At 35.1% G+C, this 13227-nt stretch overlaps 1 protein-coding gene across 1 annotated transcript; it reads left to right on the forward strand.

Moving 5' to 3' along the window:
* The first annotated feature begins 556 nt into the window (after positions 1–556).
* On the forward strand, positions 557–12627 carry LOC136033697 (nitric oxide synthase-like protein). Its single transcript, XM_065714547.1, has 7 exons — positions 557–719; positions 2557–2731; positions 4058–4196; positions 6253–6334; positions 9459–9661; positions 11146–11315; positions 12382–12627. Exons 1-7 carry the CDS (start codon positions 631–633, stop codon positions 12610–12612), a joined length of 1089 nt encoding a protein of 362 aa, XP_065570619.1. The 5' UTR covers positions 557–630; the 3' UTR covers positions 12613–12627.
* Positions 12628–13227: the final 600 nt, after the last annotated feature.

The following is a 13227-nucleotide window of genomic DNA, read 5'->3' on the forward strand; positions in this document are numbered from 1 at the left end:
GTTTGTAATAGAGCCAATTAAGAAATTATCAAGACTCGAGAAGGTTACCGTACTGATTATAATGACGTCTTCCAAAAGATGTCTAAAAATGATATGGACAACCACATAAAGGCAGGAGGGGGTATACCAAGGTGCCCTCTCTCTCTGTTCCAAATGTATAATATTTCTTTATATAGATAAAAGAAAAGGACAGTGATCTAGCAAAAATGCCTAAATATTAGATTAAGTTTACAGACTTACAGAATAAGTTACAAGTTAAGTTACAGATCATAAAGTTTACTGATTTTTATAAGTTGTTCAGTCTATAAATTTTTAGCTGTCGTATAATCTCAGGAATAGAATAATAGTTCTTTTTTTCTTCTTTCTTTAGTTCAGAAAAAAATGTGCCTCGTTTCTACAGGGTTATTGTTTTGCTTCCCAGTATCCTAAAGTAATATGTTGCATTTATTTCGTTCACTCTGTCTTAAATTTTCCTTTCTTTGCATTAAGTAAGTCTTTAAGTAGTACATTTTTATAACGATTTTTGTTTTGTTTTCTTTAATGTTTAAAATCTGATGATTTTTATTTCTTCTTAGGGATAAGCCAGCTCGACTTGCCGCCAGAATCCAGGCTCAGGAAGGAGAAAGAAATATGCGTGGCCCTTTAGTTAAGCTCCCAAGTCAGAGATTTGAGGATCCTGCACAGATAGTCAAATCAAGTGATTGGCTAATTAACGTACGGTTAGTATCTCCTAGTCTCGTTTTTTTTTTTCTTTCGTTTTTTTTTTTTTTAATATTAGCAGGTGACGACTTATTTATTACTCCATAGCTCTCTGACTTGAATTATTTCTGATTCTCTCAATCTCTTTTTGCTGGGTCTTTTAATTCCTTTGTCTTCTTCAAGAAGACGAACAACTGACCAATACGCCTGGAACATGCACATACATAGGAACCTATTTCTGGGAGGAGGGGAGGGGGGTTAAAATGGAAATCTTTGCACTATTTTTTTTTTTTTTGGGGGGGGGGGGGTCATGAGCCAGAATCTTCTAACGAGATAGTGTTTTCTATTATTTCACTTTCATACTTGCTTTAAGATCTTGATAAAGTAGAATAATGGCTTTCGAGTAGAATGCGATCTGGTATTTCTGGAAATGAGAAAGGGGTTGTCAAGCCTATGGGAGAATATGCAAAGACTGGCGGAGTCATCATTCTGAAACTAGGCAAAAAGTAGAGCTTAAAATACACTTTTTGGTGTCTAAGATTTTTTTTCATATTGTTTTTGTCCTTTTTATTACAACTTTCTACTGTAAAGTTGATGGTGAGAAGAGGGGCATAGGTGGTGTCAGAGAGGCCAATTTCCTACTTCGGTCCTCCAGCAACATAAATTGAAAAGCATTGCAAGATTCAGCTTCGAACAAGATGCAACGTGGCTATATTTCTCATAAAAAGTTTTTTTGGACAGTGCGAGGGTTGGGGTTTTGTCACGGGCTTACTCTGGATCTTGTACGAGTTAAAATTCCTTGCGTGATTGTTTTTCGTAATGGCGCAATATGAATTTCGTTTTTGTAGAAAAGGTGGGATGGGAGATCTTTTTTTCCCTTCAGCTTGCTTTTGCAACAAGTTTGGTCTTGGTCATTTTGGAGCAGATTTAGAAGCCCGTTTTTTCTGTTTGTATAATGCAACAAAAATATTGTCAACCACTCAAAATTTTCAATTCGTATCTCGTAAAAAAAAATGTTTGTACACACACATAAAAAAGAAAAATGATGCAATACACATTCACCAAATCTGCAACTAATATTGATTGTGTTTGAAACAAAATAATATCTGTATTAGTTCAAAAACTGATTTTGCTGCCGTTGGAACATCTTTTAATATCACTACTAGAAAAGAAGCGATTTTGATGCCATTCACCAATTTCCGGCCCAAACACAGAAAATGAAATCATAAACTCACCAAAATCATCAACAAAAATGGCCTATGAAGGTAGATAACATCACTGTTGGGGCAATGGAAAAATCTTCCGTTTTGGATCTAAACTATATTATCGAAAACGTGTGCATTGTAATTTTTATCTTAGGGAGGGAGATTTTACAAATCTGCAAAAGAAAAGAAAAAAAAAGCAAATATGTAGTAGTCCTATCCAGCTCAATTCATCAGCTCTGTTCTCTAAATTTGATTATAGAAAATTCCGAATTAAAGTTTTTTTCATGAATAAAATTTTTCGCCACTATCTTCTTCTAATGTTTCAGGCAAAAGAAGAAAAATCTTAGCTATAGATCAAATGCTATATGACAAGGCGATTCATTCCGTAGAAAAAAGAAAGACAAATTAGAATATTTGGTTAAGCTGATCTTTATATTGTTTTTTCTTTCAAATTGTTGCGGTCTTCGGCCTAAGTGTTTTTTTTTTTTTGTAGTTGATATTTTATCTTTTCTTTTTCCTAAAATTTTTACTTGGTTGATCGCTGCATTGTTTTTTTTTTATATTACTGTAGTCTTTGAAAAGTATTTTATTATTTTTATAGTTGTCAATTTTTCTTGTTTCTTTTTTACTAGTTTTTTTTTTTTTTTTACAGATTCTCTTGCTTTGCACTGGGATCGACGGTATACAAGGATTATTGCGCCTTTGGAAAAGCTTTAGATGCTCTGTTGGGTTCATTGGGTGCTGAACGTATTCATCGCTTGGAATGTGGAGACGAAATGAGTGGACAAGAAAAGACATTTAAAAAGTGGGCAAATGACACCTTTCAGGCAAGACTCCTTGCGTATATTTGCTATGTACATATGACCTTTTAGTGTGTGGTTTTTTTTTGCTTTTTTTTAATTTAATCATATAGCTTAGGAAAGGTTTTTTTTTAATCGGACATTACGTACAGGCATTGAATCGCTTCCCGCTGGAGTTTTGTTTTCTTGCTTTTCATCATTAAGCGAATGAATGGCATGAAGAAATAAATCTCTTCAGTAATTTCAATTGGTCAAATTTGGTTAGTTATCATTTATGATTTTTCTTATTTGTTTGCGTGGGCTATAATCGGGGTACTTTTTACTTTCGGCAGAAACCAGACGAAGAACTGTCCTGGCCAGCACCAATAGACTTAATTACATCTGATGACCACTTTGATCTGTCGGATGCAGCTTCGTTAGTGAGCTTCAGCCGGTATCTGTCCCATCTCTAACCATGCCTACGGAAGCCTCTCCATGGCTCAGGATCTTCTTTGAATTTTAAGAAAATATTTGTCGTTTGTTCTTGCCGATCTCGTCTCCAGGATGGTACTGGCTCGCAGATAAGGACGTTTCGTCATATCGTAACTTTGGGGCGGCGGAGGGTGTGGCCGGGAAGTTTTCGGGGACGTCTTTTAATGATACAGGATAGCCGATTCAGAGTATATCAGCAGATATTATATATAATCGGGTTACGCCAAAGTATAATATTTAGGGTCTCTGGGAATGTGTGTGCGTAACAAATAGATTTTGAATAAATCTGTATAAATAAATACAATAGTTGTTTAAAACTGGCTAATAAGCAATAAAATTGAACTACAAAAACTATAAAAAAAAATATGCAAAACAATTCAATGGACAATTACAATTGGCTGATATACATACAATTGCTATAAGTTGTTTAAATAAAACTTGTAAAAGTTTTACATTTTGACCAGGGGATAAACAGGAATCTTATTTAGGTTATCAAGAAAAAACCACTAATATTTGTCTACTATATTTATTAATACAACAGCTTAAACTCCTTCTTTCTTCCTCCTTTTTGGCGGGAAGCCACGTCCTTCTGACCCTTCTTACGTATTGTATTATCTTCGCTTTATGTCTAAAAAAATGGGTTCTTTGTCGCTTTTTTTTCAAATGTGCGTTTTAAGTGTTTTATTCTATTCCCTATAAGGTATTTTACATATGCTCACAAGCATAAAGAGATTTGTGTATAGCGTTTCTCTAAAAGGTTCTAACAGTGATCGACTCTTGTGTGATTAATCAAGAATTGCCTAACTATAAAGAATGAAGTTGGGTAGAAATAGAAAGTTAAGAAAAATATGGGTCCATTTAGACCACGCATTGTCCTTTTAGGCTGCTTGTGAAGCATTCCACATAAAGCTACCGACAAAAGCTGTGGTTACTATTGGCACAGAATCTGTCCAAGAACCTGTTCAATCAAATATGAAATTGGTTTCTGCAGATGCTTCTGAAGGACCTCACTTCACAGAGTGTAAGTTGCATATTGTCCTTTTATTCTATTAGGCTAGCTGTTTCATACGAAGTTTTTGAATTATTTGTAAATTCCAAGAAGAAAATATAGAATAGGCAGAGTCCTGTCTCCGTCTTTATTATATCTGAATTGTAGCAGTTCTTCACTAAGTAGATGGAAAAAATATTTCGAAAGGTGATATTTATATGTTCCCCAACTTTCTTGGTCTTTCTTTTTATTCAATGATTCTTTATTTCTCCTCGATGGAAGAAAGTTTAACATTAGAGCAATATTATTTTCTGAAAGCCAGAATTTGGGAAGATAAACAAGGAAGAATTGTGGCAGAAATTTCTAATCACTCTGTTTGAGCAAGAGTCTACAAATGTTTTTGTCGGTGGGCCACATTGTCTGTCAAACAGCAGTTTTGGGCCAACTACACACTAGAGGTTCAAATTAGAAAGATTCAAAACCTAGATGTTGTTTTAATTTTATATTATTCTATTTATAATATTAATATTACTTAACATCATATTTAATATTGTTTAATAATACATTGATACACTCTACATGGACATCTATATTTGTGGAAATGGTGAAACAGTTTCCTGGATGCCAAAAGAGTAGATATTTCTGGCTTTAGGTTTGACGTTCCCAACGTTAGCAGCGACCTGAGATTATCGTCTGACAAATTAGTTCTCAAATTGTTCTTTATGTATTTCATCCTTGAAATTATGTGTTCACACATATGTTCTTCCAAAGATTGGAAGGTACCCTGATGCAAAGCTTTGACATTAGAAAACTCTTCCTTGGGCAAAAGCTGGTAAAAACTCGAAGCTGGATTTTATCCAAGTAACTGGCCACAACTACTTCAAATGGATTTTGAAATAGCCTCACTTCAAGCCAAAAGGTGCCACAAAAGTTTCATGGCCCAAGTGCACGACTATTAAAACTCTGCGGCATTTTCTGTTTAAATGGTTCACAGGTACAATATTGTAATTTTATTCAAATTAGAAGCTTTTCAGACTAGGAGATTTTTGTCGAAATATAGAATGGCTATTAAATACTAGTTTGAAGAAACTCATCAGAACAACTTCAAGTTCTAGTAGTTCAAAGTTCTATTTGTCTCGTATGAGATTAATCAATTGAAAACCAACATACCTTGTTTTATTGTTTTTTTTTGACAATAAATTGCCTGGCGGTAGTTTTTTAAAACTTTCTCTTCTTCTTCAGCAAGTCACCTTGTACGTCTTCCAGTGAAGATCAAATATGCACGTTAAAAAGAACTTTAGTTTGTTCCTTTTTTTGTTTCTCGAGACAGAAGTACCAATTCCCAAAGCAACAGACGAAAACAGCCAAACAGGATATTGTATCAAAACATTGGTCTAACGGAAGCGGTGGTTTTGAGCCAATGAATTTTTAGGAGAATTCGGAAGGCAATCTAAATCAGATAAATAAAATATTAATTAGCAACTCGACAGTTCTACATCGATTGGTTATCTAAAAATCGTCCGCTCGATAGAATTTGGAAACCAGTTAGGTAAAAAGTGTTGTTTTATGGCAGAAAATGGGAGGAATTGGATGTTTGCTACGATGCGGTTGTTTCTATAACACACACAAAAAAAAAGATTAGTTGGTTCCATCTAGAGACCAAAAAAAAAAAAAAAAGGAAGATTGGACCACTTTCGTAAGGTCCTTTTTTTCTCTTCTTTGAAATTTACTTTTAATTTAATGTTTATCTCAGTCACCTTGAAACTCAACAAGTTTTATGTATTCAGAATTTCCATAAAAGGCAGATTCTTTAAATATCTATTTTGTTGTTAAAATCTTAATTTTTGGGGCTTCGATTGCTACTGTCGCGGGTCGCTTTTTACTTTGATTCTGTCACCACGAACTGGAACGGTGGATTTGGTTACCACGAAAGGCAAACAATTTTAAGTAACATAAAGTTTTAACGCCATTTGAAGGGAAATACTGTATACCCCGCTTTCTGGTCAAGCTAGTTCAAATGACTTGGAGTATCAAAAAATCAGATATTTTCCCCGGCGAGTGTCTATTTAAGAGATGCATAATTTTCTAGATTTTTCCAAATCTCTTGGGAGAGAAGTTTTACCTCTTAAGGTGACATATAATGAAGTAATTGCTGGTAGCAGAGAGGCTGGGTAAGTCCTTCTCTATTATTCATCTCTCTCTCTGTCTCTCTCTCTCTCTCATCTCTCTCTCTCTCTCTCTCTCTCTCTCTCTCTCTCTCTCTCTCTCTCTCTCTCTCTCTCTCTCTCTCTCTCTCTCTCTCTCTCTCTCTCTCTCTCTCTCTCTCTCTTTCTCTTTCTCTCTCTCTCTCTTTCACCTAACATTTAGGAACAATTGTAAGTTTTGTCAAGGAATATTAAACTGGCGTACACGTTTACGTTCATTGGGATGGGATATATTTAAAAAAATAACTAGAGTCTAAAGCAGGCGAAATGTCAGAGAGACACACGTGGATCGAGTAAAAACAAATCCGCCTCAAACAAGATTTGTGGGTAAAAGTCAGTTTTGGCCCCGTGTATATGCAAATATCTCTAATCACAGAACTGTGTCCAAAATGAGGCGCCTGTCACCGATCTCTGCATATATAGCTGAAACATGTTTCTATTCGAATTTATACTTGTTATATTTGAGCTGAATATTTTGAAATCCCGTTTTTTTTTTAATTCCTATTCATTGTAATAGAAATATATGGAGGCTTTTATGGTGGTGCCTTGGCCCTTCTCCCTGGAAATTACTGGGTTCTTGCGAGCTTCCTACTATTCCTGTGTTTATCATGCAATTGGCCTCCTTTCTTTTATCTTCTTTTATTCTCCCATCCCCGCTCTCCAAAATAGAAATACATATTGGACATATAGCGTTAGTGGTGCCTCGGTCCCTCCTCCTCACTTTGGAATTTCAAACATTTATCGAGCTTTCCCACAAATCACTATATTGTTTACACGGCTCAGCTGCTTCTTACTGTGTCGTTTAATCCCTTCCCCCCACTCCTATCCAAAATTTTTGCCCACTTTGCAAAATAAATTTCTACGAGGATGCTTGATTATGCTCTTAGCTTAAATTCCCATACTTCAATCACTGATTAAGAGAGAATTGACCGAAGGGCTTTCTAGAAGTATTGAAAAAATTGAGATCTTAGGCAAGAAGTAGGACAGAAGTAGGAGAAAGAGGCAAGAAGTAGGACATATATTTTCACCCCATTTTACCAAAAACTTGGGCTAACTTCTTTAGTTAGCACACGGCTCTTGTATTTGAGCAGTTGTTCTTAAACAACTTGGCGAAAAGTCAAACCTCTGCACAAGGCCGTATCCAGGGGAGATTTAGGGGGTTTGAAACCCCTCCCCCCAAATTTTGTCCTACTTAAATCCCAACAAATATGCATATAAAAAATGTTTGATCCGTTTTTTTTTTGTAAACCCCCCTCCCGAACAAAACCTGGACGTGGCCCTATATAATAAGCCAAAATAAGCCTAAGAATCAATCAAGCCAAAAAAGATCATCAAATTTCTAGCCAGCCACTTCCTCCTCCCATATCTTTAATGTCGTTTATTAGATCTACTAGAAAAGTTGCATTTTACCAACTCAAAGGCTCCATTAGGAGTAGCTGAGACGTAGTTAGTTGTGTCAGTTCAAGGAAATTACATTTGGGAGGATATATATTTCAAACTCTAGAGGTTTTGGGCCATTTTAATAATAGGGGTTTCGGACCATTTTAGGGTTTCGGGCAATAAGACTATTTTTTAATGGAAATACCAAAAAAAAATCAATATAAGGGGAGGGGAAGCATAATCATGCGTAGGGGGGGGGGGGGGGTCAGCAAGTGACGCCACTGGATGAGTTTAATTTGGTAGCTAAATTTTAATGCTAAGTTATGGGCCACTCAAGATCCCTTGTAAGCCTATATAATAGGTCCGATAATAAGCCTAAAGATGTGATCTAAGCATAATCTTCGCTTGAAGCATTATGTTTGTAAAATGTTGATTCGTTGATATATTTGGTTTATAAACAAGCAATCCCTCTCTATGATTTCTCCCTATTTGTTGTTAATAGCGTCAATTTTTCAGGGAGATTGTCATTATTTATCTTCCTTTGATGTAACACCTTCGGTTAAATCGTCTTTATGATGTTGTCTGTTCTTATTTTTTCTGATGTTGGATCTTTTTTCTGTCTCTTGCATTTGATACTGCCTGCACTAAATTCTTACTCCATGACCAGTAAGATTAAAAATTATTTGCCACTTTACTCTCTTGCTATAAAGACGAATGTTAAAAAAAGACGAATATCTGTGTTTACACGGAGAACTTCTACGTTTATGAATTTCAATACAAATTTCTGTTACTAAAGGGTAAAAAAAAAGAAAAAAAAGAAAAAGAAGTTTGAGACAAAACTATGCATAATTGCCATCCTGGCTACAGTATGATTTTCATCTGTTCACAGGGTGGGGATTAAAACCTCTAGTTACGAATTTTCGAACTTGTTTATTCGGAGGGTGCAATTTTATCTTGATCTGCCGCTGTTTTTGAAGGGTTTCGAGCTTCTAAACTTATGGCTTTGTTTGCAGTGAGTAGATATCTGTGACGTATACAGAAATGCAACAAAAAATGTCATTTTTGGTGCCATTGGGGACTTAACTCTTGTGCCGTTTGTAAAAATAGCACGTAGGTGCAAGTATTAGCTTTCATTAAGCCCTGTAAACATCTAACTATAACAGTCTGGCGGCCTGCTGTCGTAGGAGAAAAATAAAATAAAGCAGACTCATCAACACCATCTCGGCTAGAGTATATTTATTGTACCGTGTTTTCAAAAGGGTGAAGGGAAGGCGGATGAGGGTGAAATCCAGGTTCAAAGGCTTTGAACCATGATGATTTTAAGGGTTTAGTTTTTGTTTCGATCTGCTTTTGTTTGCGAAGGCTTTCGCATTCTTATTGAAATTCCTCAATTAGTTTTTGTAATTATTTTTACTATTGTGTCTAAATGGGATAATAGTTACCATTTTTGACCAGATGCAAATAGGAATCTCTTTTTGGATTTGACAATCCTGTTCAAAAGACTTTTCTTTCATTCTCAGTTACTGAGGAGATTGGTTCACTCTTTACTTGGTTGCAGCTGCTGCTGCAACCACTGAAGTAATATAACCATGTTGCAAAAGCACATTTGGATTTCCTAAATTTTCGGCTCGCGCTTTCTTAGCCATGGGCCTTGCAGCTTTTGTGTTTGATTCAATACATGCATATACATATCTTGTATTATGTATTCTAGTCCATGCACGGTTCAAATCAGATTATCTTGGCAAGATTTGTGCTTGAATAACCCTGTCTCGTTCGAGCCTGGTGATCATCTTGGGATACTTTCAGAAAATGCAGATGAAATGGTATCGAAGGTAATTCAGAAGCTAAATCCTATCCCAAGTCTTGAACAGACTCACCGTTTGATGATACAGAAGGAAATGTTGACTATTGCTGGTAATATTTCCTAATTAATGCTTGTACTTCGGCTTTATTCCATTATGTTATTTTATTAATTGTAATGTTGTTACCACAAAGCCTAGGTAAGTGGGGCAAGGGCTTTCTAGTGTTGTAAATAGTCGGGCTGGCTTGTTAAGGATAATTTTTATTTTTGTTTTATTATTTTTATTTTTTTTTACAAAAACAGAACTTGTTATTGTCTGATTTGGGTAACTTATTTTTACGTTATTTTTTTATATGGGGTCTTGTCTGGTGCTTGCTGGCACGGCTAATGTTTTTTTTTTTTCAATTTGGGAGGGGAGTGTATAGATCTTCAGCATTCAAAATATTTACATTTTCGTTGCATTTGTTGTAATTAGCATTATTTTCCACAAAATAATTCTGTTTCTGTGTTTTTTCTCGAATTAATGCTCTCTTATCTAAGGCAAAATCCTTGTATTTTATGTAGACATGGAACAACCAAAAAAATTTGAATTTGCTGTCGTGACAAGACGAATCTAGAAATAGAAATGAGGCAAACCTGGGATTTTGTGTTATTGAGGAAAAAGAAATAAAAATCAAGATTGTTTTTTTTTTGTATGCTAAGAAGATGCCTGGCCGTTTCCAATAAACAAAGCTATGAGAAGATTAATTCCATGAGCAGGCAGTCCATGAACTACTGATGGACATAAAAAAAAAAAAAAAACGATCAGCAAAACGAGAAAGGAGCAACTGAGATAAAATGTAGAGCGAATATGTGTATTCAGTTATTATAGTAAAATGGCATGGAGACTGTGGCTTATAAATAAACACCTTTACTTTGTTGTGGCTTATACATCAATTAAAAAAAGAAAAAAATGTTTTTTGTAATATCAGCGTTTGTGGTATACCTAATTTGTGCTTCAGTATTAGATTGTTATTATTTTAATTTTTACTGAAATACTAAAAAAGATCGTCTTTTAATGAAATCCACCAGGGGATTGGATTCGAGTCTTCTCCAATTGATGGCCATGCTTTACACATCAAACTATTATGAATGTGGTTATGTATGACTTGAAACATAACCTCTAGTTGTTTTATTAACCTTATTTTATGAATCAAGACCCAATAGATGTGTTTAGTCTCAAGAGCTTAAGGAAGCCAATTATTTTAATCTCTAAAAAAAGAAAAGATACGCATTTGGGCTTTACAGTCCCGATGGAGCTGATCTTCATGTCTTGGCCCTTGAGCCAAGGAGACAAGTGGGGTGTTGGGGGGGGACAACTATCCTCGATTTTGCATACCTTTCCTGTATGTATTCCTCATTTTTCTCCATGAACCCATCTAGAGCTGGGTTGATTCTGTATGAGATTACAGAGTCAACTAGTAGTAATTCAATCGGGTTGTTAAGTCAGTGCCTTTGTACAGCCTTTTGTTTTATCTATAGTGATATTACATGTTTGTTCTTGGATTCTTGGCTTTACTTTATACTTCTTTTTTTTTTTTTTTTTTTTTTATTTCAGGCCCAAGGAAAGAATGGGTTTGTTATGAAAATCTACCTCCTGCTACAGTCTTTGACTGGTTCAAAAAGTTTTTGGATATTACAACTCCCCCGACCCAATCGCTTCTATATGATCTTGCTACCTACGCTACAGATCCAAAAGAAAAAGAAGGCTTGGATATGCTCTCACAGGTGCTTTTTTACTCTCAAATTGTATAGCTATTAAGTTTTGATTATTCAAATGATGAGGTAGTCTCACTTCAAACTTTCATGTCTTTTTTTTTTCCACCGGGTATTTTCTTCTTACATTTTTGCATTCTCAGTTTTTTATTTTATTTGAAGTGGGAAAAAAAGGAATATCTGTTCAATCTAGGTTTCTTTTCAGGAAATTTTAGTAACCTGTACTTTAAGAGAGTCTAAGCTTTAGAGATATGCCGTGGCACTGTATCCTCGATTTTTTGCAATTTTAATTCTGACCGATATATCTGTGCTGATTAGACTTTTTATTTAATTTATGAAGAAGAATAGTGTCTTTGAATGCTTGATCCCTATATGGGTTTTCTTACTTGCTTTGTATTATATTTTTAGTCTCTATTATTATAATAGTAGTCTGTATAGAGACTACTATTTAAAAACTTTTGAAACCCTGCTACTACATTATTAATTCTATAACTTGCACCTTTAAGCCATTATTTGTGCACTTTTAGGCTATCTAGGGAAAAATATCTTTTCATGAATGATATTACAATAACTTAAGCCAACTTTGTGATGCAAAATAAAATATGACTCGAATTCTGTTTCAAATATAACACCTCGCTGGCTGTCGTGGATGAACTCTTGTCAGAGCGTAGCATTAAAAGAAATAAGGCAACAATTTTTGAATTAATTCCAATCTTACAATTGATAGTGAAAATTAGAACACGGAATGCCCTCGAGCAAGGGAGCTGAGGAGGCAAAAAAAAAATGTTTGATTTTCGTTCACTTGTAAAATTGAAGGACTAGAATCAAAAGCTAAGATTTGAAAGTGATAAGAGTTGGTGATGTAGCTGTATTTCTTATTTAACGTATCGGAAACTTTTAGAAATAACTTACCTGGGTATATCATGCAAATTGAATCAAGACGCTAAGCTGTACGGCCGCCATATATACTTTACTTTTTTCTAATTGCTTTCGGTGCACAGCTAAAAAAAAGTAATGCTATTTCTTAGGATTTGAAATATGTTGCCAAATTAACAGTTTTGCGTACAAATTATTTCAGGATGTGGGGAGGTATGAGCAGTGGAAGCATTCCAAATGGCCAACCGTACTGAGCTTCCTTGAAGAATTTTCATTACTGAGTATCCCCGCTGAAGCTCTCATCATTAAACTCCCCTTAATGAAGCCACGCTTTTATTCTATATCTTCCTGTTTGCTGAGTTCGCCAACCTGTGTGGATCTAACAGTTGGGGCTGTCAAATTTATTACTGAGGGTGAGCAATTTCATCATTGAAATAGAGTGAAATTCAGTGTTCAATAAGGTGAAACGCGTAAAAAAAAATAAGAAGAAAAATACGTACTGGATTATGGACTCAATTATTTAAGTTAGCTTTTTGATAGCCCTCTCAAATAGCCTTTTTTCATTCAAAAGGTAGCTCTGGCCTTTGGGCCTCGAAAATTCCACTCGCTTTGCTTGGGCTTGAAGATGTAATAATGAAGTTTTATAGACAAGCTTAAACAATGACCTTAATTTCAAGATATAATTTAATTCCCTATAAATCACTCTAATAAGTCTAGAATGCTCAAGTTCGGATATAGAAAACATAGTATATTTCCATAGTACGCGTTGATTAATTTCACACACCTTCTTGTTTACCTTCCCCAGATTTCTCATGTGGAGTTGAGTTGACTCTGGCCAAGCTCATAGAATGATGCCAATTACACGTATGAATTCAATGTCGGATATGCATCCAGTTCTATTTCCCAATAACGATTATTCTATTGTCGATTCAGTTTTATTGTGAACAATAACGCAAAATCTCAAAAGTTTTAACAGTGGAGGTAATCAAACTTTTTTCCATTAGAAATTCCTTTAGAACTCTTTTTTTTCTATGGTTGGACCTCATCA

Source organism: Artemia franciscana, chromosome 12 (assembly GCF_032884065.1).
Source record: "Artemia franciscana chromosome 12, ASM3288406v1, whole genome shotgun sequence".
Lineage (NCBI taxonomy): Eukaryota > Metazoa > Arthropoda > Branchiopoda > Anostraca > Artemiidae > Artemia > Artemia franciscana.